This window comes from Typha latifolia, chromosome 3 (genome assembly GCF_019914945.1).
Source record: "Typha latifolia isolate L0001 chromosome 3, TyphaL0001v2, whole genome shotgun sequence".
Lineage (NCBI taxonomy): Eukaryota > Viridiplantae > Streptophyta > Magnoliopsida > Poales > Typhaceae > Typha > Typha latifolia.
In genome coordinates this window covers 4516206-4536360 of record NC_133088.1, presented here as the reverse complement: position 1 = coordinate 4536360, position 20155 = coordinate 4516206, and the positions used below count along the sequence as shown (strand labels likewise).

At 35.9% G+C, this 20155-nt stretch overlaps 1 protein-coding gene and 1 long non-coding RNA gene across 3 annotated transcripts in view; one reads left to right on the top strand and one right to left on the bottom strand.

The window, feature by feature from the left end:
• The window catches only part of LOC140784209 (ubiquitin homeostasis protein lub1), a 44132-nt gene extending 29284 nt beyond the window's left edge, over window positions 1-14848 (bottom strand). For both annotated transcript variants that reach the window (XM_073131470.1, XM_073131471.1), the window contains exons 1-5: window positions 14698-14848; window positions 14021-14355; window positions 9071-9174; window positions 6383-6451; window positions 105-165 (exon numbers count right to left, since the gene is read on the bottom strand). In XM_073131470.1, coding sequence (XP_072987571.1) covers window positions 105-165; window positions 6383-6451; window positions 9071-9174; window positions 14021-14355; window positions 14698-14757 — 629 coding nt within the window. In that variant the 5' untranslated portion in view covers window positions 14758-14848. The remainder of the gene's footprint in view (window positions 1-104; window positions 166-6382; window positions 6452-9070; window positions 9175-14020; window positions 14356-14697) is intronic.
• A 2851-nt stretch (window positions 14849-17699) lies between these two features.
• LOC140784933 (uncharacterized) lies at window positions 17700-19802 on the top strand. Its single transcript, XR_012108341.1, has 2 exons — window positions 17700-17844; window positions 19389-19802. It is a non-coding gene; the product is annotated as an uncharacterized lncRNA (long non-coding RNA).
• The last annotated feature ends 353 nt before the right edge of the window (window positions 19803-20155 follow it).

The following is a 20155-nucleotide window of genomic DNA, read 5'->3' as shown; positions in this document are numbered from 1 at the left end:
AAACTCATGGAAAACCAGCATGCCAGTGCACAAAAAAATTTACAAACAGGAATAGTAATAAGAGAGGAATCAACAGGGAAGAAAATAGGTGAAAGGTGACTCACCAATCATGTGAGGCAGAAAGAACCCCAATGCCTGGCATTGTTGCTATACCTCGAACAGTATCTGCGCCATTAGTGTCACATGGCATTAGATTAATTTAGCTCTAATTATTTTATATTGTGAATTCACACAAATCAAAATGTTCAATAGCAGTACCAAGAACTACTAAAAGAAAATGAAGAGAGAATGAGGGCAAGGTAGAAAATCATTGGCTTAACTTCCAGTTAATTTATCCATAACTATGGAAAAGTGATCTGTCAACCAAGTTCCTGCTGGAGTTATGTAATACGAAGAACATCTAATGTTATATGATTATATTCCACACTTGAAGTTAGATCTATGCAAAGTAGATAATTTAAAGAGATTGACAGTAAAGATAAAAGTTAATTTGTGACGAGTGGGCAAGGCGCATATAAAGGTAAAGCTACGCTTTGTTCATTTGAGAACAAAAAGTCATTGATTCATCAATGTCAAGCTACTACTATCTCTTACAGAATGAGTCATATCAATGAGCAATTCACGGAATGAAATAAGGTGATTAATTATGTGCTTTTTGTTTATAATCCACCCAGTAGAAAATTTGGGATTTACTTCATGGCATGTTGTGAATAGCTTGTTTCTCTCAGTAAATAGTAAGTTCACTCAATACACTTCTTTTCAAATTGTTGCAAACTTGGAAAATTGTTTGAACCAAATTAGACAAAAGGGAAGCTTTCAAGTAGATAGGATGGAACATTGAAACCAAGGTTCCGAAACTTGGGATCGGCCGCAAAAAAAAACGATACATGTCGATCATACTAGCCACCCATATCGGCTCGGCCTATGTTTTATGAGGTAAAATTCTAAATATTATTTAAAAATATAAAAAAATTTATAAATATTTTGAAAAGGTGACAGAAAAATAAGATAAAAAATTATGCACATATAAAGTCTAAAAACTAAAAAAGTACTCATTAAAAATCATGATAAATTTCTATTCTCATCAATTACTATGTAGAAGTAAAATGAAGAGAGGTACCTTTATCTCTTTTCACTATTGTTTGCAGCAATAAGAAAAAGGAGTCCAAAAGTGGGTGAGAAAGAGAGAGAGAAAAAAATGAAAAATAAGAATTTATAAAATACTTACTACTAGAAATTTACAAGAACCAACTCGGTATTTATTAAAGTTTTAAATTTTAAGTAAGTTAATATATTTTGTTAAGCTTTTAGGCTTCATTCGTGTGCAATTTTTATTTTTTTATTTTTTTATGATTTTTTCTAAATTTTTAGAAACTCTTTTGTATTTTTAAATAATATTTAGAATTTTACATAATTAAAAAAATAGTTTGATCTGATACGAACGGCCCATATGGCCGATACGGATCCTGATCCTGATACTGGGAACCTTAGTCTTCGAGGCACTAGTGCCGAAGTATGCATGCATCGAGAACTCGGTCTGCATATCCTCATCTACTATTTTCTCAAGCTCCTCTCTAACTACCTGATTTGTGTCATCACCCTCAGCCTCGTCATCATACCCGTCAATCAACATGCCACTGCCCATAGCCTTGACGCAACGATGCCCCAGAGTGTAGCGCTCATTGCACCAAAAGCACAAACCATTGGCTCGTTTTTCATCTATCTACGCTTGTGACAAGGATCGACCCTTAGGTTGTGTACCTCCTCTGAATCCGGTTATCAATCTTGTTGTACCCCGCTGCCCCAAGGTGGACATTAGTGGTCTTAGTATGGAGCCGGAGCCAGCCACCGATTGTAGGCGCCATCCGCGGCATATATCGGCTATCTTTCAATGTTTAACTCATCCTCAGCCCCTTTCAAAGCAGTATACTTCTGTTCCATGCTTGTGGCAATCTTAAAGGCCTCCATCAAAGTCCATGGCTGCATGGAATAGACGTCAGCTTTTATCTCCTGGGGCAGCCCCGCCAAAAATGTGCTCAATGCTTCGCGGCCACGTTGGAAAGCAACGACTATTAAGGCGTTCAAAATCTTCTTGATATGCTGCCACGGTAGTCTTTTGTGTCAATTTGGAGAGTGTAGCACCATAATCTTCATATCCAATAATCTCAAACCATCGAACTAATGCAAAAGTGAGTGCCATCCAATTGTCGAACGGTTGATGGGTGTGTACCGATTGTTACAAATGTAAGGCCACATCATCCAAATAGAAGCTCGTAATAGGTACCTTAGCTTAATCAGGTGTGAGTACTATTTGGCATGAAAAATCCAATCAATAGGATTATCTCCGTTAAACTTTGAAAATTCCAACTGATTGGGTCATCCGCGAATGCCATAGTCGCGCCCATTGTCTAATAGGTGCTCCATCCTCACTGCTGGAGGTGGCAAATGAAGGATGTGCATCTCCGGACCACAACGACTCCTTTCCTCTTCCTCGCGAGCAGCTTCACGTTCATCGTCATATGGCCACGCTGCCCCCGGTTCGCCCTTGCCTTGATTGTGCTCGGTTCTTCCTCCATCCACGCCATGGTTCACCACCGATGGAGCCTGGTATGGCATCCTTGGCCTAGAAGGGTTGGGCAACAACGTGCCCGCCTGCCCAAGGAAAACTCTCGTCGTCGATGAAGTTTGGTTGGCCGCCAGTGTAGCTGCGGCGGGTTCCTCTAGTGTCAGTCCTCTACGTGATATCAATTTGATCTCCTCGCATAGGGACTACACAAGAGCGTCCTGCATACACTGCTGCTGATCCATCATCCTTTGTTGCTGATCCATCATTTATTGGATGACATCTGCAACATTGGATCGAGCAGCATGAGAAGAGACGCACTCGGCGTGGCGTTAGTGCTAGCGTTGCTGGTGCCACCCGAGGTCATTGGTAAGCTCGATTCAGGGTATGAGTTAACGTGTGACGTCTTGCGCCTCGCCATTGACCTTGTGTTAGTCATGGTCCGAGAATCGATGGCTCTAATACTACTATTATGTTCTTGAATTAAAGAAGGGATTAAATTGGGTGTTTAAATTGAAGGTAGCTCGTTAATGGTGGTGGAAGGAGGTGAAGGTGGGGTGATCGTGGAGATGGAGATGCGTGCGAGTTAGTGAAGAGATAGGACGAGGGAGTAGGGGTCGTTCCTAGAAAAAGTAGGGCGGCGATAGAAGAATGGAAGGGTCTAGACGGTGTCGGCTAGGGGTCGACGGGAAGGTTAGGGCACAAGGAGGAAGAGAGAAGAGATAAAGAGAGATAGAGAGAACAAAAATTCATTCAAAGCTAATCCAACACGGGTGCACTCCACAGTACTTAGAGGCTACCCAATTGACCAAAACAATTAAAGAAACCCTAAAACAATGCATCCTCGCCGCGACGTGCAAGACCATTCAAACGGGCAAAACTCATTCTCTGTATTGGTGAACGCGTGCAAACATTCGAACAGTCAAAACTTATTTTCTATATTTGCAAATGCATGCATGCGTTCGAACGGCACGTTTGAACACGAGTCCTTGGCGTTCGAATGCACCCCGACATAAAGTTTTACTCTTCAAACAAAATTTATTCCTTCTGATACAACTTGGTCCAGCCTTACTTGTATCAGAACTTGTCTTCCTCCTTCGTGATCTTTAGCAAAACTGGCTCCTATTTTAAAGCTTATCGTAGGAATGGGTTGATCTCCTATTCCTCAGTAGTTAGCCCCTTTGGCAATTTTCTATTTGCATTTTGAAGGAAAGCTTTGTCCATTCCCTCTATAATTGTCACACTGTGGACTCTAGCTGCTATTTTGCTACTGCTTTAATCAACCACTACTACATGACTAATTATAACCCAGGTTATGATTGCCTTCCTTCTTCCATTGATTTATGCTCGTGATCGTTGCTAATTGGCCATATTGATCTACTACTATAGAGAATGCACTTGATGGTCGTGATCTCTCTAGTCACTTCGATAAATCTAATCTCGTACCCTTTCGATGTCTCCTAAAAATATGATGTTCTAAAGGCTCGTAATCGTCGTGTTTGATACACCTCTTGAGCTTCGTATGAGACTTCATCCTACAAATGGTATGTCATTAGCAAATCCAACTAGATATAAGCAATTTGTTGGTCAGCTTGTGTACTTATGTATCATTAGACCAAATATTTCTTGTATTGTGAACATTGTTAGTTAGTTTGTGACAACCCCTCGATTTATTCATTTTGCAACACTATTTCAGATTCTGAGATATGAGCAGGGGATTATTACTCGCTCCCTTTTAATGTTTGCATATTCACCTTCTATACTTTGTTCTTATTTTGATGCTGATTGGGCGATTATTCATCGTTCTATCACTAGATTTTGTGTTCCTTAGTAACTCTCTTATATTTCGGTAGAGCAAAAAACAAGATATTCATATTCTCTCTCTAATACTGAAGTTATATAAAGGCACTTCTACTACTTCTGAGAAGATTATTCATCTTCATCGCCTATTGGGGGATATTGGCATGTTAACTCCTATGCTCGCTACTCATTATTGGGATAACATGAGCTCTACAAATTGCAAACAACCATTTATTTCCCGAGAGAACATAACACATTAAGGTGGGCTATTAGTTTGTTCGACATCAGTTTCTGGCTAGCACTATCAATCTTCCTCTTATATAATCTACTAAGCAAATAGTTGATTTCTTCACTAAGTCACATTCCACTCCACATCTTATATATCTAGTTAGCAAACTCCTTATATTTAATCCAGTTTGAAAGGGAGTGTTGATGTATGTATATTCTTATATTGTACCTTAGGGATAACTCATCCCATGTATACATGTATTTATACTTCTTAATGAGAACAATCTAGTGTTTTTCCACTAGGTACACTATCAAAAACTAACAATTGAACAAGTCACTAAGAAAAAGAAAGCATTAGAAGAGAAACTGAAGATGCTTGTTCATAGTTATAAGAACCGGATCGAACCAGGTGATCGGATCGATGAACCGATCACCAAACTGGTTCGATTTTATTATCAAACCCGATAAGTAATCGACCTAGTAAAAACCAACAAACTCGATGGTTGAACCAGTGACCCGTTGAACCCGACTGTCTTTTAGCGAACTGGTCGGGTTAAGTATTTTCACAAAATTACCCAATTATCCTAAATATTTAATCATTCTATTGTATATCCTAATAGTATTTTCGTCCCGAACTTTGAAAATATTTAGTTTACAACATGTTTATGTTATAAGATTAGTTTTTTTTCACATGTACCTTTAAAAAGGCACTTATTTGCTTATATGCCTTTTCTAAAGTTCATATTAACATGTATATTGCTCAAAATACATAGTTTTTGCATATATACATTTTAAAATCCTTATGCTTTGCATGAATACCCTTTGTAGTAAACCTCTATTAGAATTTGAACAATTTAAATGTAAAAGATAAAATTATCCTTATTTTAGGTTTCAAGTATTTCTCTTAGTTAATAATATTTTTATCTTTTTCTATTAAATAACTTAATTTGAAAATTATCTATATGAATAACATATATTTTGAGGGATATACATATGATTATACTGCTTTTGCCGATATTTTTTTTAATTTTAGAATTACATAGAACTATATGTATATTATTTAAATAGTTTTAAAAAATCAACAACCTGACCAGAACTTAACCCGGGTGAATCACTGATTAAACGAATAACCAGTGACCCAACCTCTGACTGGTCCAATTCTAATAACTATATGCTTGTTAATTACTAGTTAAAATAAGACACTAAACTATGTAACTGAACAATTTAAAAAGAGGATAGAAGACCTAACACAACTTGGATTTGAGTTGCAAGAAAGAACTTGAAAAGCACGCAAAAATACTAGCCATCATTTATGTAGAAATGATTAATACTTATACTAAGCCAGCCTTATCGAGTTTAGTTAAGACCTTGTGCTAGGGTAACAATTTGAGCCTGTAATAATTGAACTTATTTATCATTTTACAATATGATATTCAGTCAATTAACATTTGCCTATTTTTGTGCCACAATAAGAGAGGTTGGCATCCTATAACTAAACTTTACTGTTGGCTTAGATCAAAAAAGCAAATGCAATGCAATTTGTAAAACTGAATCTATCACAAAATGTTAACAAGCAAACATGAGTAAATGAAACCGTCGTACAAGCCCCGAAAAGAAGTATTTGATTTCTATATGCAAACAAAATGATAAAGAATTCAATTGAGCACATCATTGTTGGAAAAGTAGAATGAACACCAGATTAGAGAACTAAGCAACCAATAGGTAAGGCCAGGACAACACAAATACTATTTTCCTAAATATATGCCATTTGAGAAAACAAATTAAGCAAACCTGTATGACCCACAAAAGTGTGAAGACAAGTCCTCCCTCTCCAAAGCTTAAGAGTGGAATCACTTGATCCTGAAGGAGAGAGAGGTCAATTACATTACTCCTCCTTGTATAAATCTGAGAATATTACGCAAGTAGAAATGAAGATAATTCATGATTAAACAAATTTGGGAACTAAAGTTCACGAGTCATTCTTTACGGATTCCTTGATAGGTGATATAAGTTATTTCAGATCCTATCAACCCACTCTGCTAATATTACAAAATGTACAATACCCGAACTTTTTAAATTTTGAAATTCATATCAAGGGTCCGCATGAGTTCAGTTGTCATAAGGGGCCAGTTGTTGAGCCCACCACTTTGATGCTAGAACATTTTCAAATAATGAAACCTGATGTCCTCTATATCATAAAAGTTACAAGTAGCAAAAACATAATACATGGTAGGACTTCTGATTCTAAGTTGCTAAGCTCATTCTTCTACATTATCATATATGAAAAGTTATGACAAAACAACTGCTAGTCCGGAACTAAAGGCTGTATGTATATAATATATAAAAAATTGCAAAAGAATCCTCTATATGGCATTGTGACTCTCCAATGGAAGATATGCCTTCTGACGTTCAATAAATCAACTAGTAAGCCTGCAATACTATTGGCTCTCTGAATGCCAATTTATCAAAAACAAGCCAAAGCTTGGCTACTTTCACACACTAGACTCGATGTGCTAAAATTAGTTTTAATTTGACTTTGGCAACACAAGTAGTAACAAAGTTAGTCCCATCTTTCATCTCATAGGTCTAACCCCACTTCCTATAGGAAATCCAGTAACTACTTATTGTGTTATAGCCCCACGATAATTAAGTCATCTGATTGCTAGATTCAGTATCTTATCAAAAGGGCCAAATTAATCTTTTGACTCAAAAAGCTTAGGAACATAAAAAACACAACGCACTTTCTTTATCTCAGCAACATTTCTCGTGATCCAACTTCAAAATTTTCTTAATTTGAACACATAAGTCGTATAGGTGATTTTTCTCAATTTTATAAAGAAAATGGTCCTATAAGGTATACATATGCAATAGACCCTACATTACAACTCATAGTCCAACCCAATAGGGTATAAGGAGGACTTTTGGTCAAGAATAAGTTTACAGAGCATCAAAAAGTGGATTTGCACTGGTACTGGTAAAAGTAAATTTATTCCCTTCTTTTAAATGCCAAAAGAAATTGAATAGCACAATATATATTTATGACTTCTACTATCTCAAAGGTAATAACTAATAAGCACGGTTCAGAGTTTCGGCCCTTACTAATTTGAAGCCGGGGCCAGAGCTAAATTTTCCTTAGTTTCAGCACAGTATCAACCATATCGGCCTAGTATCAATTGTATTGGTCAATACATATAAGCCGTATCAAAGGCATCAACCGTAAACACAAAATTTTGATTTTATTTTATGCAGACTATATGTGGAATACATCATAAATTGCATAATATAAATACAACTTAAAACATTTATTATTGATCTCTTGATGTCTTGAGCACCACATTTAATTTTTCATTCCTATTTTTCTCTCTTTTCCTTTTTATTGTTATTCTTTTCTTCCTTCACAACCCTTAATTAATTTTTCTTTTAACAACCCTGCGCTAAAGGTGATTATTAGCTGCCTCATCTATAGGAGGCTTTCTATCATCTCTATTGTTGAAGTAATGATGGCAATGAATACAGATACTTTCTAAATGCATCCAGAATTTAATATTATTTTTAGTATTTCACTCTTTGTACTATATTGTTACTATTTTATGTGAGTAAGCTAAATTTTCCTATCTTTCTAAGCTAAATTTTCCTATCTTTCTTTTCCTCAACTTCTAAGATTTTTCTATATCTTATATCAGTTTTTAGAATTTAAGTAAATTAAAAAATAGTCCAAAATCAAAATGGCTGATATTGCTAATACATATTATATTCTCCGATGACTAATATTGACACTTAGAACCTTGCAAGTAAAGCATAATCAATAACATAAGTTATCGAGCAATTGACCAGCCAAATGGAACAAGAAAAGTCATAAGAAGGACCCTTAGTAGATAAATAGAGATCTGAGACTTAACCAAGTCCCTATTCTAGAAGGAAAAGGGTCATGGTTTTTGATAATCCAAGACATTTTCTTTTGTTCACAAAGTTTGCTCAGTATAAAACTTGCGGAAGAAGTGCCAACAAACTTAACACATCAATGACGGCATTAATCATATAATAAGACCTTACAGATTCAATAAAGTACTCATCAGGTGCATCATGCATCATTTCACAGCCACGCATACATAGCAGTATGGATGGAATTCCAAGCTTGCTCAATCTAGATGTAAGGATTACTCATGTGTAAGCTGTAATAGTCCTTTATCTAAAAATCCAGCCTCAAGGGATCTTTAATGGAAAAAGACCAGGATTTTGCTAGAAGAAAGATTGCTTGTGAAATAGACATTACTAAATTATCAACATGATGTAAATTGGAAATATTCAACAAGATTTTCTAGGATGAATATATAAAGAATTATAACTTTCCACTCTAGAGGATGTTCTCCATGATGGAAGGAACAGAGGATCCCATTTACAACATAGACATCAAAATATGAATGTTCTACATGGAAGAAAATAAAAATAAAGCCAAAAAACCCTACAATGAACTGTTACCAGTAACAATCTCTCCAGAAGGTAACTTCAGAACTGCTTGAACAGCAACCTTATGAGCTTCCCAAAGCTCAATCGCTTGTTCTTTCCTCCACCGTCTTATTGTACTGCAATACAGAGATCAAGTATATCACTGTTTATAGTTACATTTCAATGTCCAAATAACCATATAAGAAGCATATCACCATACAAAGAGCACACAATGATATAGGGAGCACACAGAAATTGTTCAAGACAACCATTGTCCGATATGCATAATCTAACACAATGTAGATTATCTATGTATGTCTAAAAGCAAGGTTCCCAGTTTTCGGCCGATCCCGATCCCAGTTCGGCTGTGGTTTCGGCCGTTTCGGCCGAAACGGGTCGGATTCGACCCGGGGGACATCAATAATTGATGTCCCCACCCCCCCCCCCCCCCTCCCCCCACCTGCCTCTCTCCCTTTTCTCTCTCTCTCTTTCTCTCTTTTCCTCTCTTTCCTCTCTTTCTCTCTTTTCTTTCTTTCTCTCTTTCTCACGGATCTCTTACTCTCTCTCACCGGTGACTGAATAGTGAGTAGATCTCCATCTCTCCGGTGATCTCGACCTCCGGCGACGTTATCCGACGACCTCGATCTCCGACGACCTCACAGTAGCATTGCTGCTTGCTGCAGCAGCAAGCTGCAGCATTGCTACTGCTGCAGTAGAGAGTAGAGACTATATTTTATTTTAATTTTTATTTATGTTTTTTAGTTGCAGAGCTAAAATATCAATGGCTCCAAAAGAGAAGTCATATGATACCGACATTGGGTGGCAACATTGCAGCACTATTGGGCAAGATAAAAGACGCGTTAAATGCAACTGGTGTGGAAAGGAAATGAGTGGTGGTGTCAGCCGTTTGAAAGAACATTTAGCTGGAAGACAAGGAAATGTAGCAGCTTGCACCCAAGTGTCTTTGGAAGTTAGAAAACAGATGTTGGCTTATTTAATTGGCAAAAAGAAGGATAAACAATCTACACAACAAAGAGAGTCAATGATTCGTGAATAATTGATGCATAATCCTGTACACATTGATGATGATAGCAGTGAGCAAAGTGAGGAGGATGAGGAGGACAGACAGATGAGTAGAGCAATGAAAGAGAGCAGAAATATGCATAGAGAAGAGGAAGAGATGAGAAGAAGCACTGGTGGTAACTTTCAGAGATCTAGATCAGTTAATATACGAGGAGAGAGAGAATATGAGGGCAGCAGTTCTACCCATAGGACTCCTGGTGTTACAGCAGAGTCTGAAAATATTGGACCAATGGATACATATCTTCAAAAAAAAAGGGTCGTACACAGACTTCAATCAAGACAGCTATCAAAGGAATTAAAAATGCAAAGAAACACATTAGTAAAGCTATCTCTAAATTTTTCTTCTACAACCATATTCCTTTCAATGTAGCTGATAGCCCTTACTATCACACTATGGTGGATGTTATACAATCAGTAGGGCCTGGTGTTCCCCCTCCTAGTTCAAATGATATTGCTACTAAATATCTTGACTCGGAGGTAGATGAACTTCATACTTATATTGAGACATTTAAACGGTATTGGAATGAATTTGGTTGTACACTGATGTGTGATGGGTGGAGTACACAAAACAGAAGAAATATAATTAATTTCTTAGTGTACTCTGGCATGGGGACAATATTTTTGAAGTCTGTGGATGCTACTGCTCATTTCAAAAATGCAGATTATATTTGTTAGTTGATGGATGAGGTGGTACAAGAAATCGATGAAAAAAGAGTATTCCAAGTGGTTACTGATAATGGGGCAAATTATAAAGCTGCTGGAAATTTACTGATGATTAAAAGACCTCATTTATATTGGACGCCATGTGCTGCACATTGTATTGATCTGATGTTAGAAGAAATTGCAAAAGAGCCTGAAATTGACATGGTCATATGTGAAGGTCAGAGGTTAACAAATTTTATATATAATCATGGTTGAGTTCTTAATTTACTCAAGCAGATGACTGGTGGTAAAGAGATCATCAGACCCGGCGTCACTAGATTTGCCACTCACTTTTTAGCCTTGGAGAGCATCATGCGCTACAAGGATGATATTATGCGGATGTTTACATCACAGGAGTGGTCTATGAAAATTAAGAATATGAAACCTAAAGATAAATCTTTAGGTGAAACTTTGAAAAATATGGCTCTTGGAAATACATTTTGGGATAATATTACAATTGCCACCGCAGTATTTGAGCCTCTTGTCAAAGTATTAAGACTTGTAGACAGTGATGACAAGTCTGAGATGGGTTTCTTATATGAGGCAATGGACATAGCTAAAGAATCAATAAAAAAAATGTGGGCCAAAGTTATAGGAAGTGGTGGAAGATGATTGATTCTAGATGGAATAAACAACTACATAGAGATATACACGCTGCTGGTAAGCATGCTTTTAAGTTTTAAGTTTTAATTTACTTTTATTTATGAATATTTAAAAATTTGAATGCTTACAATTTACAAATTTTAAATTTCTACAGGGTATTTTCTTAATCCAATATTTCAATTCTCTAAAAATGTCAATAATGATAGTGAAGTCTTGTTGGGGGTTAGAAAGGTAATCAGCAAGCTTAAGCCCGATATTCATAAACAAATCATGTGCGATAAAGAAGTGAGTTATGATTCAATTAAATAATTTTATTATTATTTGTTTTAAGTTTTAACTTTCAATATAATCAATAAGCTAATAATATATTTCTGATTTCAGATGGAGAGATATAGATTGAGAGAGTGGGCAATTCAAGATCGCTAAAATTCTTTGCAGCCTATATCTCATAACACTCCAGCTGAATGGTGGTCTATTTATGGATAGGAGGAGGCACCAAATTTGACGCCAATAGCAAATAAAATTTTAAGTCAAACTGTGTCTTCATCACAGTGTGAAAGAAATTGGACTACTTTTTCCTTAATCCACACAAAAACACGCAACCGATTGACAATGGAAAGATTGGAAAAGTTAGTTTTTTGTCATTATAATATGAGATTGAGAGAGAGAAATTTAAGAAGAAAGGCAGAAAATGAACAACTGATTGATTTAAATCATGTTTTTGATGAAGAAGACCCCTTGACTTTATGGATCAGAGAAATAGAGGACAAGTTATTAGATGACAGAGATAACCCATGGTTAGATGAAATATTGGGAGAGACCACGACGAGTGCAGAGGCTGGTACGAGTCATTCATCAGCGAGAGATAGTATACCTACTAGTACTAGTCATAGTTCTGATGATACATATGGTGGTGAGATCGTTCCATCTACATTTGTTGAGGAAAGTCAAGGAGGCATAAGGAGTGAAGATAGAGAAACTGAGGATATATATACATATCAGCGACGTCGTCATGAGATGCATTTTGGTTCCTATGATTATGGTACATCGAGTACTTATTGTTTGGAGCCATCACAAGATCCATATGCTAGTTATTATCCTCAGTATCCTCAGTATCCTCAGTATTCTCAGGCACAAGATCCAAATGCTGATTATTATTCTCCTCAAACGCAAGTCACACAACAAGATCCATACAATATGACTAGTATGATGGAATCACTTTTTGAAGCATCAGGTCCCAGACATCAATATTTACAAACTTATGGTGATTATGATGATGAAGACTATAGAAATTTACGAGAACCAGCTCGGTATTCAACAAAGTTTTAAATTTTGAGTAAGGTAATACATTTTTTTAAATTTTTAGACTTCATATGTGAGTAATTTTTGTTTTCTTATTTTTTGTCATTTTTTCTGAATTTTTCTGCATTTTTAAATAATATTTAGAATTTTATATAATTAAAAAATAGTCTGATCCGATACAAACGGCCGATACGTATCGTTTTTCTGGACGACCGATACCGATCCCGATCCCGATACTTGGGAACCTTGCTAAAAGCTTATCTGAAAATTCTAGATAATGAACAACTATGTGTATTATTTGATATAGTTAAAAAAAAGAGGGATATTACATTTTTACCCTTGTGGTTAAGCCTAAATTAAAGTTATATTCAAACTGAAATTGTTTTTTTTCACTAATCTAAATATTGAACTTGAATATACTTATAAGAGACAAAGTTGTAGATAATTGAATAAGCTTTTCAATACATCTAAATAATACTGATTAGATTTCAAATAATAAAGATGTGCTAAAAACATACATATACTCAATATATTCGTCATATCTTTGTTATCTGAAATCCAAGCTGTATTATTTTAGATGCACTAAAAAGCTTATCCAATCCTATACAACTTTCTATCTAATGAATATCTTCAAATTCAATACATAGATTAATCAAATATGATTACAAAAAACTAATTTGAATTTGAATATAACAATAAGGGGGTAAGCTACACAAATAAAATTATAGGGGTAAAATAATTCAAGCGTAACACCAAGGGGCGCTAAAATATAGTTTTCCCTTAAAAAAGATCATGCATATATCAGTTCAGAACACGGCCCGATCTAACTAGCCAACCTAGGTGTCTTCGGTGTGGCGGGGAGCTAGGTAGATTTTACAGAATGATGGACCTGCTCAGGTTCAGAGTTTTATCCCAGAAGATTCCAAATAGACTTAAGTTAGGCAACAACACGCGAGGTTTCAAATAGACTTCTGTTAAACAACGTGCCCCAGCGCTCTCCTTCCACTCTCTCTGCCTCATCTTCTCTCATAATTTCACACCAGAACAACTGCACGAGTCATCATATTACCAGCATTTTCACTAAAGAGAGGTTTCCTAAAGATGTATTATGGCAGTTTAGACACCTGATCAGAACTCACTCACCTAACAGATCACACTACACACGAGTTCAGGATTCAACAAGCATAAATTGAACGCCAAATACAAGAAGACAAGTGGAAAAGATGAGGTCCTTCTGCAAAATAATATACTCTTGTAATCTAACTAATACTACTAAGTTTTCAAAAGAATTACCAGTCCATGGATGAAGAGATAATATCGCCATTATCATCAAGAGCCAGACCAGTGACCTGATACTGATGACCCTTCATCGTCTCCGTGATCTCCCCTTTAGACAAATCCCAGAGCAAGACGAGCGTATCCATCCCACCAGAAACGATCCCGCCTTCGGGAAAACGATCCCCCGGAGGAATCCAAGCCAGAGGCCCGACGAAGCTGGAATGCCCCACCAGTGTCTTGGAAAGCACAAATCTATGCTTCCTCTCGGGATCTGGCGTCCAAAATTTTACCGTCCGATCTCTGGATGACGTCGCTATCCCGGCATCGCCACAGATGCAGATGCCACGAACCTAATTACGATTCAAAGAGAAATGAAACCACGAACGTCCTATATGTAGCAATTAGGGTGTAAACAGTCCCTAAAAGGCTAAAACACAGCAAGAGAGAAGAAAATTTCGAGACAAATCACATAAACTACTCGTATGGGATCAAGAAAATCAAGAATCTTGATATTACAAGAACTAGGGTTTCATCGAATCATAGATGTCTGCCTTCACAAAATGAACTAAATCTCAATAAAATAAACGACCGTAGATGATAAAGCAAAGAATTGAAACAAGGATTCGTCTAGAGAGAGAGAGAGAGAAAGATAGATCGCAGATTGGAGAGAGAAAAGAAGAATAAAATCTTACATCGTCTTCATGGCCTCGGAGCTCAGAGCTCAGGAAGTACTCGCCGGTCTCGAGCGCCATTTCTTGGAGAAGGGTTTAAGGAATCTTAGAAAGGGCGAGCAAAGCTACGAAGACGAAGCAAATGAAGTTAAGACGAAGCAAATGAAGTTGGGTGTAATTAAGGGCGTTTTATAGTTAGCCAACCGCTGTGGCGAGATATAACTGTGAGAAATTAATAGAAAACACCCTGTATTTTGATTTTATTATTATTAGAGCATCTCCGAGCTCCAAAACTTTAAATTTGGAGCCCGGTGGAGTGGAGCTCCAAGACCCATCTAAAAATTTGGAGTTCGGCTCCAATACTATTTAACTTTTAGAAATACCAATTTTGCCCTATAAAAGCTTAATTCAAAATTTTAAATTTCGTATATATCCTTTATTAAATAATCTAATTAATTAAACTGAATATATAATTAGTTTTGCTAATCAATTTTTAATCTTTAAAATGAGTCTAATATTAAATTATTTAAGTTATTTTAAATATTTTATTTTTATTTCGTGTAATATAATTTTAATATTTTTAATTAAAAAAAATAATAATTTAAAATTATTTCTGAAACTATTCAACATTAGTCTTATTATAAAGATATCGATGAGAATTTTCTAAGCATATATTTTTTATTAAAAAATAATAATATTAAGATAACTTATTAAATAATTTAAAAATATAATATATAAATATATATTATATTAATTAATTAATAAATATAGTTCCCGGTGCTCTTGGCTCTATATTTGAGGTCTTTGAGCTCCAAAAATAGAGCCCTTCCTTGGATTATAGAAGACTAAATGATATCACAAAATATCTTATACATATCCTTAGAAAAAACCATTAGATGAGTTGCATGGAGCTAAAGTTTTCTCTAAGCTGGAAGTAAAATTAGGATATCATTAAATCAAAATTCATCCCTTGAACATTGAAAAAAAGTTTGTGTACCCATTTTGGGAATCATGGTTTTTAAGCCATGTCATTTAGCCTGTGTAATGCCATGATTATCTTTCAATCACTCATAAATTCATTATTTCAATCTTTTCTTATAAGGTTTGGTTTGGCATTTTCAATGATATTTTAATTTATAGTTCTATTCTTGAATCTTATTTTATATCATTTGGACCAAGTTTTACAAAATCTTAGAGATAACTCCCTCTTTACAAAGCTCTCAAAATATGTCATGGTAACTGAGAAAATAGAATATTTGGGGGGCATAATATCTCTCAAACTGTGTTCCTACTGATCTTTCAAAGATTCAATGTATATTGGACTGACTTATTCCTACCACATTGAAGCAGTTACAGAGTTTTTTAGGATTTACTAATTATTATTATAAATTTATTATGAATTATCAGTTGATAGCTAAAATCCATTTACTGGTCTACCGAAAAATGACTCATTTTATTAGTCATCTAAAGGTAAGTTAGCATTTCAGACTCTTAAGAAGTCATAACTTCAAAACCTGTTTTGGTCTTACACAACTTCTCCAAATAGTTTGAATTAGAAATGGATATTAGTGGAATTGGTATTAGCGTTGTATTACATCAATCTGGCTATTGTGATGGCAATCATTTGATTATAAATGAACTATGAGCCAAATTTAGTTCTTATTTGACATACAAAATTGAACTATTGGCTATTTTGATGGCAATCTCTTGATCGAAGTCACAAAAAAGTGAAATAATATTTTTACTGGCAGGGCTAAAAAGTCATAACTTTTATCTAAATTTGTGATGTCTATCAAAGACATAAGTATAACAGCACCCACCCTGCAAGTTTATTGCAACTAGTTCTTAAGGCCTTAAGCTGGTTCACTAATCAAATATATTTTTATTTTTTTTATATCTAATTAAATTTATTATTTAAAAAATTAAGACTAACTAATTGAATTCGAGACTTAACCTCAAATAAAACAAGACCTATGTTACTCGTGCCTTAATCTAATTTTTGGAGGGTAAAAATCTTGCCCACACAGAATACTATCCTATTCTCAGCTTTTACTCTCTCGAAAGGATTCTCCTCCCCTCACCTCACCTCCATCGGTCTTTTCAGTCTCGCTAACTCCTCTCGACAAAACCGAGATTGACATTCACTATGGTGACCTGGCGGGATGGACAGACGCCGCATGGAAGAGCTCAAATGAAGGTGGTGCAGGACTAATTATTTTAGAGTTTCCGGCAGATATCTACTTGGGCAAAGCTACTCTCCTTACTAACTGCCATAACAGCTTGCATGGTGAGATGTTAGCTATGCGTCTATTAATTGAGGAAGTCTACCTTAAGACGCCGGCAAGCAAAGTCTGGTTGTTCAGTGATTGCCAGGTGCTGGTTAACATACTAAACGAACACAGAGATCAGTCGATATCCTGGGAATTGGCTCCGATAGTTAATGAATGCTTGGAACGTACGAAGGAGCTCCCATCAATATGAATATGCTACACAAGTAGAAAAAACAACTTTGTGGCCCATAGTTTAGCTAGGTTTGCACTAGCAAATCGGGTTAGCAAGGTCTGGTTGAACCCACCTTGTGATTTCTATTGTAAACTTCCCTTATCTGAATGAATAGATCTTTGGATCTTTATCAAAAAAAAAAAAAAATGTTACTCGTGCCTAGCACATGCTGCGATTAGGCTAAGAATTGTCGAAATCCAATAAGTTAGAAGAGAGGGAAAGGGGATCTGATAGCTTATAAAAGTCTATAATCCCTAAATTTATAATTACCTGGTTACTCAGCGAGATAGAGGGGTATCCAAATGCAGTAGGGTCGCCACTACTTCTCTTTGAGTGCAATTTTGTGAGAAAATTAATAGTTCTGGCTGTTACGATATGAGATGGCCAACCAATCCAAGAAGCCAAACAAGCCAGACTATAGGACACCAAATGGACGGTCAGGATAAAATGCTGCCTGATTGGATGACTACGGTCCATCATGATCAGATGCGTACTAGGGCTTGCCTCTCCTCTAAACCCTAGAACTATAAATAAGACACAATAATAGCGATCCTATATCTCTTCTTCTTAATCCTCGAAGCCGCCTGAATTCGCGAGAGGAGAGGAGAGGAAAGACTTAGATCGGTGACCCTTGGAGATCTCAATTCTGAAGCGATGAGGGCGAAGGTGAGTTTTCTCCTTAGATCCTTAACTTCCTATGCTTCAATTTTTGTCGAATTCCGTCGGCTTCGACATACGATTTGACTGTTCCGGGTTGTTGATTGGACCCAAATCCTCGATATCTGATATTCTGTGGTGCTATTTGGGTTCATCGGTTTAGGCTCATTTCGTGGTTAATATTGTTGAAGAATTGCTACCTTTTGATACTTCCTATCTTTTTTCTTATGTATTGGATTTATGGATTAGGTAAACAGGAAATGTTTGCTATACTTATAAATTCATGTAATGATTTATTCTAGTGTTGCTGGGGCGTCATAATTCTGCTTTCGGGAAGACGAGAAGTAGGGTGTTGTATTCTTCTACGAATCCCGTTTGGTCCTTGAATCATTGATATTAAAATGTGTCGCACATAGGTATAAAGTGGGATTTGGATGCACGATAGTGTTTCACCCGTCTGATTAGAATTTTTTTTCTAATGTTAGAAACCCATGATTTAAAATGGGGACATAGACATAGTTCGAGGCATTTTAGATTATAGAAGTGCACAAAAATATAGAGGTCACATTTGTTAACGATTGTGTTAATGAAAATTAGAAGTAATACGAAGTATGACATTAGATTTCTGTACTTATTTCAAAACTACAGTTGGATCGTAAGGTGGGAGATGAGGTTGCCACCACGGGGCAGAGAACCAGTAATAAAAAATGAACATGGAACATGCTAAGTGCTGTCACTATTATCAACCTTTATCTTTCAATAAAAAAGGAGAATATAACATAATCTTGCCAGACAACTCAAGTTAAGAGATAGCATAGCAGGTTGTTTGGGCAAAGTTAGGACTTTGGGGTCTGGCTTGAATTTTGCGGAAATCTACTAAATTCAGTCAGTCATCTGGCACCAAAAATCTGATCCCAAGAAATTTTCTGGATAGATTTTGGTTTGATGACAGATGGTAAATAGCAAAGAACGGAGAGTGGATGGCAGGATTTATAGTTGTCATCAGGAGACAGCTATTATCTCTGGTCGACAGTGTTTAGCAGTTTTCCCTATCTTTCAATTGAGATGTAGGTACTTGTAGTAACCCATATGTCAGCAAATAATATATGCGCAAGCAATCTAATTGACTGTTGTGAAAATTGAATGTTGTACTTAAGTTTGTAACTAAAGCAATAGATGATCATCTTTATTAGGAAGCTTGTTTTATATTAGTGACATGTTTTGCAGTTTTTGGACCATTTGAATTTGCATACATTGTCACTTCTATTAACATTGTGATGGATAAGTTTTTTATTTTTTGATGATGTATGATGCTTGTGAGAAACTACAAATATGAAACAATAGTGTCCGATTAAGTCGCAGATTTGGTAATAAAGAGTTTGAGACCTTTAGAGAAATTGTTTGTCGAACACATGATTAAGTTTTACTCTTGAAAATATCTGAGTGTTTTTTATTGATTTTTTTTACTCTTCTTTCAAATTTAGTTATCAAATTTTAGTTTCATTCACTCATCAAGTCTTATTATCTGTTCTATCTGTTTTTGCTTTATTCAGTGGAAGAAGAAGCGCATGAGGAGACTTAAGAGGAAGCGCAGAAAGATGAGACAGAGATCTAAGTAGTTGGATGATGCATGGACAATCTCTATATCAGCACATCTCTTCATTAGATTGGGGATATCTGAAACTTTCCTGGCTGATGTTTGAAATGTGTTAATACTGAGGGCAAGCCTTGTCATTCATCCTCGAAAAGCTCTTTTTTATATTTAGGTGCTTCAGGATTTTGTTTTGTTTAATCTGATAAATTCATGTCTTTGTCGATTCTAGTATAAGATCTCTCTTTTGAGGTGCATCTTGAGACATCTGCAATGCATGCTTTAAATCAATTTACATGCTTGTGTCAATCTAGATGTGAATTTTGGAAGACTGAATTCAGTAGATTTGACTGAGGAGTTAATTAGTTTAACTTCATTCCTGGTTTTGTTCTGCCTGTGTCTGTAGAAGATGTTTTGACTTAATGGTAGGATGAATGATGATTTGAAATGGTAAACTGGCTTTATGTGATGAATTAATGTGGAGAGATGCATTGCTTCTGCCTGTTCCAACATTCCAGATTTCTGTTACTTGCTATTTTGATCTGCAGGCAGAAAGTTCATTTCAGCATGTCAGTACAAATTGTTTCAGTCAGTCGACTGTAACTAATTCAGAACCAAAACAATCACCTTCCAAATTCATTGTGGGTAAATATCACAAAAACCTGGTCTTTAACTCATTGTGAAAAGATGAGAAAAATATGATTCACCTAACAGAATTTGCCTAATAGG